The sequence below is a fragment of the Pempheris klunzingeri genome, chromosome 16 (assembly GCF_042242105.1).
Source record: "Pempheris klunzingeri isolate RE-2024b chromosome 16, fPemKlu1.hap1, whole genome shotgun sequence".
NCBI lineage: Eukaryota > Metazoa > Chordata > Actinopteri > Acropomatiformes > Pempheridae > Pempheris > Pempheris klunzingeri.
The window spans coordinates 10,842,833-10,861,151 of NC_092027.1; the positions used below are offsets into that span (position 1 = coordinate 10,842,833).

Sequence of the window (18,319 nt, forward strand, 5' to 3'; positions counted from 1 at the left end):
TGTCAGTGGAGAAGAGCAGGCAGGTCTGACGATTGGGAGGATATTATGGCTCTCTGGTTTGAGCGACCCTTGTATTTTATGTGCTTGTTTTTCCTCCCCCATTCAAAAATCAATCAGCATCAATTTACCACTTCCTTGCAAGGCCAAGCAGGGCAGATAGCCATCACATCACATGCACTCCAGCCTATTACAGCACTGGGAGATTTCTATCAGTCGTGAAGTCTCGTGATGAATAATTTGGAGACCTGACGACAACCACAGGAGAGACAGAAATCTCCTTGCAGGCCTGATATTATGCTCTTACGGGCCTATTTCCAACAGGGTTATAATGTCTGTTCGGTGGTGTTTTAGTGTCTGACAGGATTGTTGTTTTTCTGAAGCAGCAAATGTTTAAAAGGCCAGCAAAAAACAAAACAATGTCAAGTCAAAACTCTGATTAAATATGTGCAAATTTAAGCGTCCAGTCCAGCAATAATCGTCTCATTGATGTTTAGGGGGGAAATGGCCTTGTCGCTAAAAGGCCAATTTACTCGACCGGATTAAAATATAAATCTGTCATGAATAGCAGCCGATTGTCTGCTCGCCTGCCTCCTGACATCTGCGCTCATTCTTAGAAATCACGCTGCCAGCAGCTTGTCACGACTTGGATTAGATTATAGATAGGCCCTCTCGGCGTCTCGATTCACAAAATCGATCCTAATTGCTGTGAAGCAAACGATTGGAGAACACGCCCATCGTGTCTCCACTATGATGTCTTCATGCATTTACATTTAAAAGAAGAAGGGGAAAAAAATCCACCGTTAAAAAACACTATCACTTCATTATTATTCACGTAACATTCACGCTCACCTTTATTCCTGCGATGTGGTCCCTCTTCAGCCCGGAGATGGTGATGAGAGGAGGATGAGGAGGAGGATGGGGATGATGATGCGTACGCGGCTGTCGCTGTGAACCGAGTGATGATGCTGTGCGGTTCGGAGGAGAGAAGCCCACGCCATCCACACACACTCAGTGATGTGGAGGGGTCCCCTCCCCCCATGCAAACCCTCACGAGCGCACGAGCACATTAACGCCTTCATATCTGGAGGGGGTTTTGGCGCATTTCTGCACATAATCTGCGCCCGTTTACTCCACTTTTGCACCGGCTGGTGCGCTTTTAAGATCGTGCAATTTATGCCTTTTCCCGATCTGAAGGCAACTTGGTGAAATGATTTGCGCACAAAAAAACGAATTTATATCAAACTACAAGTGAAACACATCCTCGCACGCATGCGCACATTATTTTCAACCATCTGTTTTTTTTACAAATTAGTGATTGTCTGTTCACATGAATATCAAATTGTGTGCACAGACAACACACACGTGCAGGCACACCTGACTCCTGTTGCCATGCCAACCACTTGCCATATTCTTGATCCCCTTCTGCAGCATCAGGACCTGCTACTGAAGAAACGTGAGCTTTCCTCACGGACACTGTGATGTCATCTACTTCAAATACAATTTCTCTGTGGACATCTGATTTAGTGTCCATTTGTGTCACACACACACACACACACAGCTGTGGAGCGGTGAAATGTGCAGTCAGAGCCCCAGCTCCTGGAGATTTGGTGGAAACTTTGAGGACGAGCTAACTTCCTCACTGCTTTCTGTTTATGATACAAAAGCCTGCAACACATTCTACACACACTTTGTAGACTGTGCAGCCAAACAGCTGGTTACACCCCTCATCACCCTTTTTGAGCTACGTTGCTAAAAATGGTGAATTGATATTTGTGGGCGAGAAAGAAAAAAAAAAACATTTACTAATGTACCAAAACTTGTACTAAAAATTTTATTTGTCAAAGGTCTTCATCTGTACAATGACCAAAAAAAATACAAACAGGTGGTTAAATTATTCTCACTGTTACAAACTCGGGTGGATCTTAAGATGTTTTTTAAAAAATGGGACAAAATGAGGGCCAGTTTCTGCCGTCTGAGATGGATTATGGCGGCATTGGCGCCCTCATGGGAGCACGGGGCGGGACACCGGGGGGCCTCGGAGGCATTGGGGGTCCTCTCTGAAAGCCGAAGGGTGGGGGTCGAGGAGGGCCGGCACCGTAGCCAGGTGGAGGCATGGGAGGAGGCCCTCTCATACCTGGAGGCACAGGTGGACCTGAGGAAGAGGAGGAAATTTTGTTTATGTGCCAAAAGTTCGCTACAGTAAGTCCGCATTTTAAACAAGACGATGGTGAAGGTCCTTTAAAAATTCATTGCACTTTGACAGCCCCTCAATACAATTTAGTTTACCAATACCAGGCCTGTTTGTAGTGGCTAATTTGTCAGTGTAGCCATGACAACGTGGATATGTGTCAATGCTACAAATCATTAAATCTATTTTATTTGCATAACACAGATATGTAGATTTGAGGCTACTGATTGCTCTTCTGCAGATGGCACTGCTTTCAGGCATTTCCCTTCAAGCGACAGAGGTCATGTCTGTAAGCCGAAGAGATTTTTCTGTGACAGCAAAGATTCGAGGAGGCGCAGCAGGGCTTACCCATGGGAGGTCCATACGGTGCTCTGGGTGGCATGCCCATAGGCGGGGGCGGGGGCATGCCAGGGGGTGGCGGTGCCCGTGACTGATTTGATCCTGGTGGAGCAGGAGGTGGAGGCACCATGCCCGGAGGAGCAGGAGGGGGCATGGGCATCTGAGGCATACCTGTGTACCAGAAACATTAGTCTCACATCCATTACAGAATTTCATTACATATGTTCAAACGTTAATGATATATTTTTGCAAAACTTCCCACTTGCAGCCACTGTGGAAACATTTCAATCTTTAACAAACGATTACCTGGATGCATGCTGCCGGGAGGGAAGGGTGGTGGTCCAGGTGGGGGCCCACCACCGCCACCCTGTGGGCCTGGCGCTCCCGCATTTGGGGGCATGGGCATTGAAGGGGGCATTGAAGGGGGCATCGATCCAGGCGGAGGAACAGGGGGGAAACCAGGAGGTGGCATGCCTGCACACACACAAGTTGTATTTACAAGTTGTCATTTCATATTCTATTAGCACACAAAGTCAGTAGCCACTGTTCTAATTTTTGTTATAATTATTTTAAGTATCTCATAAATGGGGCTCATTTGTCAGCAATCATATGCACTTTTATTAACAGACGTCATTCGAGATTAAATCAAATCGATCTCATCATCACCTACAGGAATCTACTTCACCTTGTTACTGGTAATAAAACCTGTTGTCTACCCTCATGGCACTGTCCACATTCAACTACTCAATCTATAACCATTAATTAGAGGCAGCTGCTGTACAGTATATGGAATTTGACTTAAAAACAACACTGACTACTTAGCACTGACTTTAAGAAACAAAAACTAGAGATCTAAAAAAATAGACTGTTGGTGCCAGCAAGGGTCTTTGCATCATGGCATAAAGAATTTGCATGTAGAAGATTTTTACATCAGTGGTGAGTTTGTAGCTACAATTTTCATGTTTTAAATCAGGTATTAATGAAAAAGGGAAATATAAGAGTTAACAGAGCTAGCAGCATAATTGCCATTTTGCTAGCATGTCAAACTATAAAAAATATACACAATTATGTTCTCTGTAAGCATGTGACTTGTACTCACAATCTAATCAAACTGTTAATGAGATTTTTCCACATCTGCTGATGAATAGTGGTTGAGCTTGTTCTTACAGTGTACGATTGAAAAGACGAGCCACAGAACAATATTTTTCTATACTGTGTAACCACAGTAATTCAGCCATACCTGGCATGGGCATCCCAGATCCCAGTGCAGTTAGGACCGGTGTCGGAGCACTCGGTGGCGGTGGAGCGTCTGCAAACAGCTGATGTGGCCTGTCTGCCTGTGAGAGAGGGTTCTGTGCTGCCAGGAGTCGCTCTGCGGCCGAGCCATGTCGCTCTCCTTTGGAATCCTTCTTGAAGGCGTAGGACACTGTGATGGGCCTGTTACAGAGGTACTGGCCGTTCATGGCCTCAATGGCCGCATCTGATGCATCAAAGCTTGCGAAATTGATGAAAGCGTAACCCTTGGAGTTGCCGGTGTCTGGGTCTCGCATGATTTTGGGCGTCTGGAGGATCACGCCAAAGGCACTGAATGTGTCATAGAGCAGTTTCTCATCGATCTCTGGGTCCAGATTTCCAATGAAGATGTTAGCACCCACGTCCAGGTTTTTGTTGTGTGCAGAGGCTTTATTAACTCGAATTGGTTTGCCATAGAGCTTTATCATATTCATGATTTTGATGGCGTAGTCAGCATCCTCTTCACTAAGGAACTCCACAAAGCCATAACCTGTGAGGAAGAGAAAATGATGAGCTCCATGATTGTTTCATTAATCTGAAAAATAAATTCAGACTAGTCAGTTTGTGCTTTGGGAAACAGTGATCAGCATTTTCTACTCACCTTGATGTTGGCCAGTGACCCTGTCTTTGGGCATGTGTGTGTTGACCACAGGACCAGCCTGCAGGAAAAGCTCCCATAGTAACGGCTCTGAGACCTTCTCATCCAAGCCACCAACATACACGGTGGCGTCTGAAAATATAAATAAGAATCAATGATAAACTTTACATGGAAAACATCTTATAGAGATCCACAAATTCGACCAAACTCTCCTCTTTCATTTCAAATGAAATATCTTAAATTCTTCTCTTTAATGTCTGAGGGTGGATATTGATAATTATCCTTTACATTTTGTAGGATAATTAATGAAGCATGGGGATACAGTTTATCTGGTGGTTAAAACTTGGTTGGCAACTCCAGTGGTTCCTAATCAGAAGAATATATATCTGCATACTTAGTCTGTTGTGACACCTGAGGTTTGTTGTGATTGAAAGTGCGAGAATACTTAACAAGTCCAAACAGTGAGCTAAAAGTTTGGTACAAATGGTTGATTTAGCATCCAGTTCAAAGTGAACAGGTCACTGAACGGATACTTGAGTTCATCTTACAGGGCTGGGAGAGGGGTGCATCAGACAAACAAGGCTTGAACCACTGGGCTACTTTCAGCCCCTGTACACTCAGAAAAAATTAATCTCAATTAACAATGCTGATTCTCTTCAACATGCATTTCCATTCACTGTTCTAATTCAAACTTATAAAATGTATGTTCTACAGGTCATATTCTCCATCTTCAGCTTGTCAAATGCGGTGTAAAATCACGCGAAATGTCGAGAATTATGAGAAACAATGTGGGAACGATTTCTCAATGGTCGACGCAGACTCTGTAGTAAGTTAGCTTGCTAGGCTAACGTTAGCTATTAGCCAACTGGACGTAGTTACCACTGCTTTTAAAGTGTTAACGACAGCCGCCACGCTTAAATCACTCTGTAAAAATGAACGCTACACATAGGTTATCATATAGCAACAAATAAATGAAATTTAAGAAAATATAATTAAACCGAATGGTTAAATTAGCGGGCAAGTCAAGCTAACAACTACAGACCACTTCCATGTGATCGACCGGTTGTTTACTGCAAACCTGGTGGTTATACGAAGTTATAAACACAACATGAGCAGTCTCAGGTCTGACCAGCAATCATTTCAATAAATGACTGAAACAAAAAGACTGAAACAGCAATTTTAACGATGCAGTTACCTTGGTTTCTTTCAGAAATTGGTCCCGCTGCCATGTTGAATGAACAACGCAGGGCAAGCGTCTTCAGGCGAAGCCCCGCCTCTTCCGGTCAATGTGGCGGAAACGGAAGTATAAAATAACTCCGGGGAAAAGCGATCAAACTGATGATAAATATTTTTGATTAAGAATGTTGTTTATCTGTTTTTGAAAATAAAAATTGACACTCACGTCAACTGCACGGCCACCAACTGCACGGCCACAACAATCATTTAACCCACATGTGGAGACAATTTCACAATTTCACAAAGTTCACAATGTTTTGAATCTGATGAATCCATTTAGTTCAGTTTAGTTTAACGGCTTGAACCTGAATTCAAAAGTCTAACCAGCAACAGGAGTAGCAAATTAGCTATTAAAATATAAGATATAGCAAATTATAATTAATGTGCAGTCATGATATTAACATGTATGCCTAGATCAATAACAAAGATTTTCAATCTATTTCAATCCATCCACAGTTAGAGTTAAATGTGATTGGACAAATTGTTCATATGAACACTACACGCAATGAATAAATTACAAAAATGTTTGTGAAAAGCTCCTTTTCTTGCATACTAACCAGTAAAATAAACCAATAAACATTTGAATGAGCCAATTTATTACATCATATAAATCTACTAAAAGTATAAACATGGAATACAAAATGCTCATAGAAAATACATACAATAAGGGCCTTGAGAAACACTTTTATAAAACAATACTGTATAGAATATGAAACATATAAAAACAAAACTTAATCAACACATCATGCACCAAAAACCAGATGAAAAGCCCATGTTTTTTTTTTTAGAAAATAGACAGCAAAAAAAATATATTGTTTAAAAAAGCGTCCATTGATAATGATCACAAAGGAAGGTCAAAGGCATTAGAGCTCGGGGATTAATGGCTTGTGGTCAAAAATCACACATATAATAAGCATCTAAATCAGGAGAAAAATGCAAAAACACACAATTCATCCAGCCTTATTCATGTAATCAATTCATTTAAGTACTTGTGGAGTTTTTCTTATTAATTACATTTCAGCAGTAAAACATATCGTCCTGCACTCTGGAAGGACAGTATGTGTTTAAACCAGACTTGGTTTATGCTTTAAGGGACAATATGATCACTGATGATTTCAGAAAACAAATCTGCAGGTGAGATTCTGGACAATACAGAGATGAAAATGAAAATGTGAGATTAAGGTAGTTGGATTCAAGCTGCAGAATTGTGAGGTCAAAGTGTTCAAATATCTACTGAAGAGAGATGCAGGGTCTTTGCCAAGAAGACGAAATCACTTAGAAACATTTTCTTACTTATGTTGCACAAATATTTTGCAAGCTGAGTACCAAACAAACAATATAAAACGATTATAAATGTATAGCAAAGGTAGTAAACTTTGATAAATTCTTCATAATCTAATGTCATGTAACACATTTAAGGAATAGTTCGACATTTTGAGAAATAATTGGTGAAGAGTTGGATGAAAAGATTGATACCACACCACCATATCTGTACTGTGAATAGCAACAGGTTGGTTTGATTAGCCACATTATTTCTTGGTTCGCAGCTGTTGCCAGGCAACCAGCAGAAACTCCAGGAAGTTGCTGGTCCTGACCAAAAACAAATGAGGAAGGTCACTGTTTTTGCACTTTGGCACTGGTTGCACTTTATTGCATTATCGTATGTAATTTTTGTGGAATCTCAATGTACAGATTAAACAAATGAGATATAGCATGTTAAGTCGTGAGCTTTAGGAGAGCTGGAGGCAGATTTTATTACCTTTGGACAGAGCCAAGCTAGCTATTTCCTGTCTTTATGCTAAGCTAAACTAGCCAGCAGTCAGTACTGGCTGCAGCCTTATATTTAATCCACAAATGTGAGAGAGGCATCGATCTTAGAATTTAACTCTCTGCCAAAAGGTGAATAATTTCCCCTTAATGTTGAACTATTCCTTTAAGATACTGTAACAGTAATATAGCATGTCATCTATAATTTTACATTTACATGAAATGACAAAAAATGTTGTAAAAGCAGAGTGGAATGTCCTTTAAAGACCTCATTAAATGAAATTAAACTTGAGTTTTTGTCGAACTGTTGCTGGTTACCAGTTCCATAAAGGCACAATGATCCCAGCAATAAAATAACAAAGTTGGTTCTGGTTTTAATGACTCCATCTGTGTGTCTTTGTTTTCTATTTGCCGTCTCCTCAAACTTGGTCTAATCGGTTTCTGCTGTTGACAATCCAGCATTCAGCAGCGAGACGAGGCCTCCTGCTGATTAACTTGCATCGTTCGCTGCTAACACACGTCTCCCCAACCAGAGCCGCACATTATCAATTAAACTCTCAATTCCATTTGATGGGGTCTTAAAAAGGCTACTCACTGAAATGCCTTCGTCCTTATGATGTATTCAATACATTTTAGATAGGTACAGAAAAATAAAGATATCACATTTACAGTATAAACGAAATCAAGCCCTTCAACATATGAAATATTTGAAAGGTGATAAGTGAGTTACATACATTGAATTTAGCCCATGGACAAACACTAGCACTGCTAACAAACAAATTCTGCTTCCAGTATCAAAAACATAAACCACAAGTGCTGGTACTGTTTTGTGTTGACCGCGATGACTCACACATGATGAATCAGCTCATTAAAACCCCCAAATTTCATTTTAACAAAAGAACTTGGTTTTTTGGCCTTCACATTTTACCTCCGATCACCACTGTGTGGTTGTTTCTTCTAGATGAAACACAGGACGTGCACAATCTGTATCACAAGAGTAATTCATGTGTCTAAATGTTAAACAGCATCGCCTTGCAGATCCTTTAGTTGATAGCACACTGAGAATATACATTCAGCTAGTGTCATGTTCACCAAGCATAGAATGATAACTAAAATAGTTGTCCAAAGCCTCCATTAGCCAAAAGAAAAAAGAAAACATAGCGATGGTTCACTATCTGATTTTTCAAAAAACCTGAGCTGCTGTCAGAGCCGTCAGTCACCTGCTGACATTTTTGCAAAGTACCCTCAAATTATTATATGAGCCAATGAGTACATTTCAATGCTTAGTTGAAATCTGGTATCATTGGATGATGCGGTTTCCACATATTTAACATGGAAATATCATGGATATCATATGTGGGATCTTTTGTCCCTTTACTGTTTTTGCTATTTTTGTGGTGATATTTCAGAAATATTCTGATTATTAACAGTCACAGGGTACTTGCCATCAAGGTTTTAAGACCCATACATTTTACTACCTTCACTTGCCCGAGTTAAAAACAATATATGCAAGTAAATACACCCAAAACATGAATGAAACAAACATCAAAATTATCCATACTGTGATCAAATATGTTTGGTTTGATGGGTCATATTAATGTATGTCCCGTACATTCACTGATGAAAGGCAGCTTTTGTCTCTGGAGGTCTACTTTGAGTAAGTATAATATGAAATAATATTAAAAAAAACATGTAAACCTCAGTCAGCTGCTATGCCAAGCACGTTTACAGGTGTAAAAAAAAAAAGCACTGTTATCCTGTAGTCACTAGGCACAAAGAGGTAACGGCTATAGTGGCAAGTGTTTGTTTTCTGGACGAACGTGCATTCTGTAAGTCAAGGCCTGATTACCTGGTCCTCATAACAAAAACACAACATACAAAACCTAAAAGTTCAGACGACATCACCTTTATATCTATGAAGTGATCAATACTGTTACCGGGAATCCTACAGAGCGTGAAGGCATGTTTCCACAATGGACGGCAGGTTTAGTGCGAGGGCAGGGTGGCAGTGTTGGCTGCATTGAGTTGGCCCACGGCTAACATCAGGATGTCTTTCTTCTCTTTATAAAAACGCAGTTCTCTGCCCGCCAGCCTGGCATCCTCCAGTTCCCGCTCCGTCGACGCCAACTCCTGCGCAATAGTGTTCGCTACGCTCTGTTCTCGGTTCACCCAGTCGGCAGCCATCTGAGTGCGCATGTCATCATCCAGAGCCCGGTGGGAATAGTGAGCCAGCACCTCCTGCACAGAAAACAAGTGGGGTGATGTGAGAGCGGTCCTGCCAGCTCGTGATCTAATGAGACGTCTGTCAAAAGGTGAAAGATGGAAGGTGAAAGATATAAAGCAGCATTTCCCATTTTAATTGGTAAAAATGTTCGCGGAGATACTGATCTTAATGAGAAGATTAGGTATCTGCCAGACACGATCAGTCCACATTAAATACAGTTAGTTCTTCAGTGTCTCAGCTATCAGTTACATTAATTTAGTCACAGCGGGCAGCCAAGTCAGTTTTTAGCCCCACAGCAGTCTTTGGCCTCATGTTGCCTCACATAACATTGATCCCACTGAATTCCAGGCAGTGTGTAACGATTTCTAATGTGAGCACAGGTATTGGATCTGTATTTGATATCGAGTCGAGGTATCAGATGTGCTTCACATGTACAACCAAGAGGATAAACTGTAACGCAACTAGATATCATTTCTCAAATCCACCTTTGAGGTAGACAGTGTCATAATTCATGACCTTATTTCCCAGCTCTCTTTCTTTCGCAGTGTGGAAGAAAAAAAATGTTTAATCTGTCTGGACCGGTCATACCATGTAGGGAAAGATATGATGCTTTGTTTAGGAAACTTGATGGAAAGCGGTGAAAACTACTACTGTGCTTGGATAACTGAAGCCATCTGTGAGCTGAATGACTACCATACAGTACCTGTCGGGAACACTGTCGCTCCCTCATGGCTTTGAGACTTCCGTTCCAGTGCAGCAGCTGGAACACAGTCATCAGCTCCTGAAACACAAACACAGAGAAAGTCAGCAGCAATAAGGGATCAAACTCACTTCAGAATAGTCCATATGTAGCAATTCAGGAGTGCAAACCATGCATGCTTCCTTTAGACTTCCTGTTTCCGATTAAGCATAGGAATAAGAACCAGAAATCCGCTTAAAAGCATGTATTTTGTCTCTTTCCGTTAGTTGAGCTCAATGTACGCAAAAATATCTACATCACCTGGCTCAGACCTTGCTGATGCTACTGTCACACTATCCTGGTGCATTTGAAAAGCATAAAACACAACTTATTTGAAGTTCACACAACATTCCTGAAGCTTATGCACCTGAAACTCCAGCATGGATTTTCCTTTGTTGGATTCAAGCATGAAGCGAAATGCCCCGATTCCTGTGTTGGGATTGTCGGCTTCTTCTCTGTTTCCCTGTAAAAAACAACGACAACTGGTTAATGTCTGCTATGGCCCAGACAACAGCTTGACACTGGAGTTTTGGGTAAAATATAATGATGAGAAAATAATGAGGATGTGAACAAGGAGAACAAGTAGTTGTTTTGTGGTACATCTTAAGCAGAAGCCACTTTGGCTAAAGTGATTTTAGGAGGCAATACTTTTTATATTATCGCCTTTTTTATGTTCCCCACTTTGTACATTGTCCCTATTTTATACTTATACCTCTTGTTTAAACTGTACATATTTTTATGTTTATATCACTGACTAACAGTTTTTTCTACTTTTGCTATTCACTTGCTGCTGTAACACTGTAAATGTCTTATATCTCTTATCTTATCTTCCTTAATTTCCTTTGCATTATGTACTGTACAGCAAATATCCTCATGCATGTATTTAACTGCACTACATATACATACTTGCACAAGTATCTTACACATGGATCCTTTTCTTTTTATGTTTTTGTCAGTGTGGTGACATGATACGGGCATACTGTGACTTTAAGACTAAAGCACATTCTGTAATACTGTCATTTATTACATACATTGAAGGAGGCCAGGGCCTCACTGACGCTCTTCTCAATGAAGTCGTCTGTGATGCGACGAGAGGGATGTTCATTGAAAACAGAGTTCATCAGGGCTATCTTGGCAGCGCTGCGTCTTGCCTCTGCTTTGGTGGGACAGAACTGTCAAACAAAGAAGAAAACAATTCATTATCTTGCTGCCATTTTTGGTATGTTGTGGTTACAAACTTGTCACATGGTACTTGAAGCCTACATTTTTCTTATATTAATCGTACAGTATGAAGGGTTCCTTCAAAACAAAGCACGTGCATTGATGTCTCTGATTGCAGAAATATTACCTGGAAACTCCCGAAGCAGCTGCCTCCGGGGAGGCTAACATAGCAAACATATGGAGGGCTGTTGGATGGGACCATCTCATAAACAACTAGAGCCCCGTTGCGCAGGTCGGCCCCTCTGCTCAGCTTCATCTGCCAAAACTCCTGTAGAGCTTCCACCACGTTCACTGGAGGGCACAGAGATAAAAGGAGCTGCGTCACATTGCGATACATCAACACTTTATCTTGTAACTAATCCTATTTATATAAAGCTACTCTGGTTCCTAGAAATCTGAATGCTTTTGTGATCAGCTTGTGGCATTAGTTTCTGTTCTGTGGTCTGTGCAACATCCTCTCTAAACACAAAGATGGAAAGGGTGGGGGGGAAGGTCATCTCAAGGATGCCTGAGGTTTTTTCCTGAAAATATTTAGGTGGCTGCTTAGAGGAAATTCTGCATCACGCTAGAGGAGCTGCTTAAAGAAACACACCCTCATCTCTCCACTTTCTGTGCCCATGTGAGAAAGTTACATTCCCACCCAACAACAACAAAAAAAGGCAGTAAAATTTGCAACTGAGTAATTATCCGGGTTTGGGTCTGTGGAGAGACGTGAGTGCAGCCAACATTATCCACGGCTCTTTGACTTCTGTTACCTCTCAGCTCTTTCCCGCTGAGCTCTCACTGTTTGATGCGAACACAGCCAGCCTGCTTCCCGCTGTCGTCCTGAGGTTGGAGCCTGATGAGAACATTTTAGAGCTGCAGACTATTGAGGCCTCGGTAAACAAGCTGAAATATCCTCTGCCATCAGATATATAAATCCCTAAACTGCAATCCAAATCATTTTGTTATTGCTCTCAATGTGTGTACAAGTAAAACGCTATTGTGGCTGCCAATTCTGAAGTAATAACTTATGTGCTATTGAAAACAGCAGTTTCAGTATTTTGAACAGCTCTCTGTGATAGTATCTGCAGTATAGTTTGTTAAAAAATTACAAAACAGATTCTTTATTATAAGTGTCCTTCCATAAAAAGTACCATAAGCCAGTACTAGATGTATGATGAGACAAAGGATGTGCAATATGTTGAATTTTAGTTTTCCTAAATGAGAGGCGTCCTAAATTAGGTTTGACAAACCAAATTCAGACCCTGACAAAGTTATTTTTGAGCGCCCAAAGGGTTCAGGACATAAGATAAGATTTTGGTCTGTTTTGTTATCAGTTTTTGAGCACTTCCTGAAAGATTAAGCAGGAAGAGGCAGGAAATATTGGGACGTAGAGGAGGATGAAATGTGACAATGGTGCTGGCGCAGACTCAAACCCACCGTCACAACATATCTGACAAATGCAGCGCAGGTATAAGTGGAAATAGAAAAACTATCAAATAAATGATCACTGACTGAATTACTTGACTTAATAGTGTTTTTTATGGCAAATGAAAGCCGTTCGGTTCCTTAGTAATGGTATAATTATGGTACCTGCAAAAATAATTGCTGCCAAATGTTTAAATATAACAAGTTCATCTGTAAAAATGTGATCATTTACGTAACACGCTTTTCTCCTCAAGAGTAAGTCACAAAATTGGAGCACCATAAAGACAAAAATATAGGCCTGATAACACCGACTTTATGGTGCTGCCAGTGTTTGAAGGTGTTAAGCAGCCTAAATGCGATAGAATGGGGAGACAGCTGTTAGTCGGAGCTCTGGGGGACAGTCTTTTAGAAATAAATCCTATTAGCACAGGACAGGAACATTTGTATTGGCTCCAACTGCAAACAGTAGAGCAGCTTTTGGTCTAATAAGCTCTTTCTAGTGTGCTGTAGTGATAAATAAAAAAGCTCTGTGACAACCAAGTGATTATCATGAGGAAAATAGTCTAAATGAGCACAAATCAATTATATTTCATTATGTTTTAGAACATCATTAATAGTATTGCAAGAAATTATCCATCTGCTACTACTTACTTAGACATAAAGTCTGGATTAGCCGTCTCTATAAAGATGGATAAACTCTATTTTGCTCAATAAAAAAGTGGATAACCTAGTTTTATTCAGTGCATCTTTGCTGTTCCCAGAGTGTAAAGCCCCTGTTCCCCCCACTATTCATCATTTTCACTGTCTACATTGCAGGACCAGTATTGTACCGTGTCCAATGTAAAACAAGATGGATTTACTGTGGCTAATTTCTAGGTATAATAGCTTATTGTTGGTAGATGTAATCCCCCCGAGCTGTGGAAGTTAATCCTATAATGAAGTGACTGAAGCCACGTTTACTACAGCCATGTAAATATCAAAGGGAAACTTTTAATTCCACACACAAACATTACTGCATAAAATGTCGCTTATAAAGCCAAATAAAGTGGCCATATTTGACACTGTGGAGAACAACCATGAATATTATAACAGTGTAGCTCATGTATTTCCGTTCCTAATCCACTTCCAAACAAATGGCGCAGCTAAAAGTGGCTCTCAGCTCCTCAAAACTCCCCAACTACTGAACAATAAGACCCACATTAACACCATTATCTCCATATTCAACGCAGCTTTTTCTCCGCATTTAGCACAGTTTTATTTCTATTTGTGTTACCTCTGCCATAGCCCTGTGTGTGTTTGGCGAAGCTGCGGACCACAGCCTCCACCGCCTCCTTCAGCACCGCCGGGTTCCCCGGGTTACAGTGGCCGGCGGCCCCCGGCCCCAGCCCGGCTCCCACTCCGCCGTACAGGCTGTGCAGCTGCAGCGGAGGCGGCGGCGGAGGAGGCCCGGACGAAGCGGCCAGAGAGGCCGGGGAGGGCAGCAAGGGCGCGATGGGGACCGTAACCCCGGGCCGGAGAGAGGAGCGGAGGGTCCCGGTGGGTCCAGAGCCGAAGCCGATGCCTGGCTGTAGCCGCGGAGGGCGGACACTGTCCGGGATAACGTTGGATTCCATTGTCCCAACGTAACGTCTGCGGAGCTCCGGCCTGGACGGAAACTAAAGCGACCCACCGATCCGGGTTCAGGCTCAGATATGGTCTCTGAGGGCTGCACGGACAAAGTGTTTACAGGCTTTTGTCAATCACAGACTGAAGAAGTACTCAGCCGATGTTCATTAGACACAGTACGGCGCTGCTGTGCATCCTCCTCTCTGGATTAGGCTGCGGGACTGTCAGTCAACGGAGGCCTTCAGGGACCCCTCGGATTCTACTGCTCTGGAAATCACACCAGTGTTTTTGCATGTCTGGCCATAATAGATGTGGTATGGTTCTTATGTGAAGGGGTGTGAGTTTGTATGATAGCTTCTCATAATTTATTGTGCTGTTTTTTTTGGGTTTGTTTTCAGCAACCGTATTTTTGTGAATGGTCTGCTCAGCTATAATGTTTGGTCTGTTCAAATATTCTAGTTATATTATTTAGGCCAGTCCTCGCCCCAGAAAACTGACTGTGACTTTACTGTGTTTAAACCAGCTCTGATTTATCGTAATGTTACTGTGTTTCCTCCATATTGCAGTTTTATTCTTACGTCTGTCCGTGTTTATGCGTTATCATATCTGTTGCATGTCTGTCTTTCCTCTGTGTGTGTGTGTGTGTGTGTGTGTGTGTGTGTGTGTAAAGGTTTCCATTGGCCAAACTGAGTGTAAAAATATAGACTTTGTCATATGCTGCGAATACTGTGTACCCCTTTGAGGCACAGTAACCTTCACTATGACCTTGACACTGACTTTACTATTTTATTTAAGTGCACCTTTAGTGTCTAATACTTTCACAATGTTTTATTGATATTTGGTCAGAAAAATGAACTAAAATAATGAGGCTTTATGTTGTTGTGTTGGATTGAATTACATTACTTTAAAAGGCGTTTCTAATGTTTTGTGCAGGATGGAAGGATTTTAAAAAGTCGCCCAGGTACTGGTGGAAGATGTAGTGCCACTAAAAAAAATGATTAAACAAGCAAATTACATTACATAACAGAATAGTACAGCTTGTAGCTACTTGCAGATTTCTGATAGATGCTTGTTTGTGCTCCTGATATGTAAAAAACAGACTTAAAATATTTGCGTCAGCTACAAACAGAGTCAGATGCATTTCTCTTTTACTGCAGTCTATGTACTACTAATAGAAATTGACAATTTGATTGTTCGTGCCCTTTAAAATCAGTCATAAAGGTGCTGCAGTTGTAACACTTCAATACAGTTACTCAAATGTCACATTTTGCTTACCGGGGCAACAGTTAATTACATTTTTTCTTCACAATGTGAGGTTTGTTTGAATATATGCATGCTGTTGTGATATTTCCGACATTATCTGTAGCACCTGAAGGCAGCAGTGGAAAGTCAGTGAAATATCAGGACTGGAAATCTGAGCCTCCTCTGTTCTCCTCTGGCACCAACAGGGAACAACTACAGTGTGGGTTTCTTACAGGCTACTTACAGCTCTGCAGCCTGGAGCATGTGATTAAAACTTGGAAGCGGACAAACTCAGTTTAGTCCATAAGAGGGCGAAACAAAATGATGATCCTTCTCTGAGAAAATTAAACAGACAGTGCAAGTTTGAAGTGAGTGGGTTTAACTTTGAGTCATTAGACCACCAACACTGTGCTGAACAAAGACCTGAAGAGGAAATGGGACCTCCTCTTGTGCTCCCAAAATGTTTTTTATGACTCTCTGGAACTTGTGTAATTTTTCATACTTTCTGTGGTCTGGTGTGAAGCCAGAGGAGTGTGGAGGGGGAACAAGGGAGCATTTGAATATGTCTTCTTTTCAAGCTGAGTTTGCAAAAAAGCTATTTTTTTTTTGTAGCAAATTCAAGTAGAATGAGGGAAGCCAAAAACAAAAAGTCTAAATCATCTATTTGAGATGTCGCCTGTTAACACTGTTTACTTCAGAATACTCAAACACACCCACACACTATGCTTCGCTATCTTTGTGGGGAATTCCCATATACTGTAACTAAAAAAACGAACCTATCCCTAACCAAGACCTTCACCCTAACCATAACCATCACCAAAGAAATATTTTGACACTTTTAGTTTTGTCAATAACAACAACATAGTTCAGGAAAACGTTGCTCTCCCAGTGGAGTCCATCCAAATGGCCCCACAAAACACTGTGGGCCCCAAACTGTGGGTGTTCTCCCAGTTTACTGACCCCATTAAGTCCGTAATACAAGGACACGAACAAACACACCCACACACACACACACACACATCAGAAAGGAAAATCAACAGTCATATATCTAAATTGTAATGAGTGTTTGGCTCACTGGAGGGCGTGCTCTCATTTCATTACATCAGTTAATAGCCTCAGCTATGCAGCTCAGTGGCATTTGGACGTTGATGTTCTCCAGTCGTTTTTCCAAAGCTCAGTTTGTATAAGCAGCAGCGTGTTTGCTGCCCAGCAGGGTTTTAGCAACGCCAAGTTCCATGATGGGTACGGCTTCAATGTACGAGGCTTCAAAGCAAGTTAAAGTTTATTAGAAGGGATCCTCTGACCCAAATACTGAATGTACTTATTTTTTTCCATTTTAAACTACTTTATACTTTTACTCAATTACATTTCAGAGTTGACTATAGTGTTTTTTTACTCCACTACATTTACCTGGCAGCTACAGGTTACTTTTCAGAATGAGATTTTACATAGAAACACATTATGATAATCTTATGACATACGATGTATTTTTGAGGCCCGTTGTCATGTTTCGGATGTCTGAGGTGTTGGTAGTTCCACCAAAAATACATTTCTCCTCTAAACCTCTCAGGTGGTTTCAGTTAAATCACTGTGTGAAGCCAAAAAGAAGCAAAATGATCCAATATTTCACAGAAAAAAATGCAAAGATTAGAGAAAAGTCCAGAAAGTGAATGCAAATTTGCGCAGCAGAACCTTGTTTGTTCACCTCCCCTGTCCCGTTGATCGTCTCATGACTGCTCGGATTTATCTTGTGACCCATTAAAGGAAGCCCAACTCCGCAACTCTGGACTAAACCACCTACTTTAACAGTACATACAAAGAAGTCAAACCGGCTCCACCTCCACCAGCTACAACAGCAAAATACTGATCCAATAATGTCATGTAGACTAACATTTCAGTCACAGGGGCCATTTTTCTTATTTCTTCTCACTTCTTTTTATTCTTACTTTTGTCACTTTAAGCTCATTTTACTGATATTACTTCTCTACCTTTACTTAGAGTTTGATTAAATGACTTTTTCTTACACCAACTAGCCAAAACATGAAAATACTGCTTACATGTTACTGCAACAATAGAAACTAACCCAATAATGTGATTTAGCAGTTACAGCGTATGTATTTCAATATAATAAAATCAAAACACTCTGAAATGCAGAAGTCTGTATGATGAGCACTATTTCCTGCTCGTTTTTCTCCACCAAACTGTCTCACCACTTCTCCCTGCTGCAGCGTTTTCATATAATATCCAGGTCTGCGACAGCCTCGCATGCCTTGCATACCGCAGCAAAGATGGTTCTACGTCTGGAGCTCTTTTTTTGTTTTAAGAGGATGGCTTTGAGAGACATAAACAACCTAAGCTGTTTCCACCAGGGGAGTCCAGGCCGGTGATGAGCAGACTGTGGACAGCGAGAATAATCTCTGTTTGAAAACACTCCCACATCTGGATTTGATCTTTGCT

General features: G+C 41.2%; 2 protein-coding genes across 2 annotated transcripts; both read right to left on the reverse strand.

The window, feature by feature from the left end:
* Positions 1-1,817: 1,817 nt before the first annotated feature.
* sf3b4 (splicing factor 3b, subunit 4) lies at positions 1,818-5,676 on the reverse strand. Its single transcript, XM_070846551.1, has 6 exons — positions 5,614-5,676; positions 4,422-4,550; positions 3,768-4,310; positions 2,834-3,001; positions 2,537-2,698; positions 1,818-2,152 (listed from the first exon to the last, which is right to left on the reverse strand). The coding sequence occupies exons 1-6, from the start codon at positions 5,645-5,647 to the stop codon at positions 1,983-1,985; spliced, it is 1,206 nt and encodes a 401-aa protein (XP_070702652.1). The 5' UTR covers positions 5,648-5,676; the 3' UTR covers positions 1,818-1,982.
* A 3,486-nt stretch (positions 5,677-9,162) lies between these two features.
* On the reverse strand, positions 9,163-14,792 carry lix1l (limb and CNS expressed 1 like). The gene is made up of 6 exons (XM_070846704.1): positions 14,289-14,792; positions 11,733-11,896; positions 11,416-11,556; positions 10,752-10,847; positions 10,349-10,426; positions 9,163-9,659 (listed from the first exon to the last, which is right to left on the reverse strand). The coding sequence occupies exons 1-6, from the start codon at positions 14,626-14,628 to the stop codon at positions 9,408-9,410; spliced, it is 1,071 nt and encodes a 356-aa protein (XP_070702805.1). The 5' UTR covers positions 14,629-14,792; the 3' UTR covers positions 9,163-9,407.
* Positions 14,793-18,319: the final 3,527 nt, after the last annotated feature.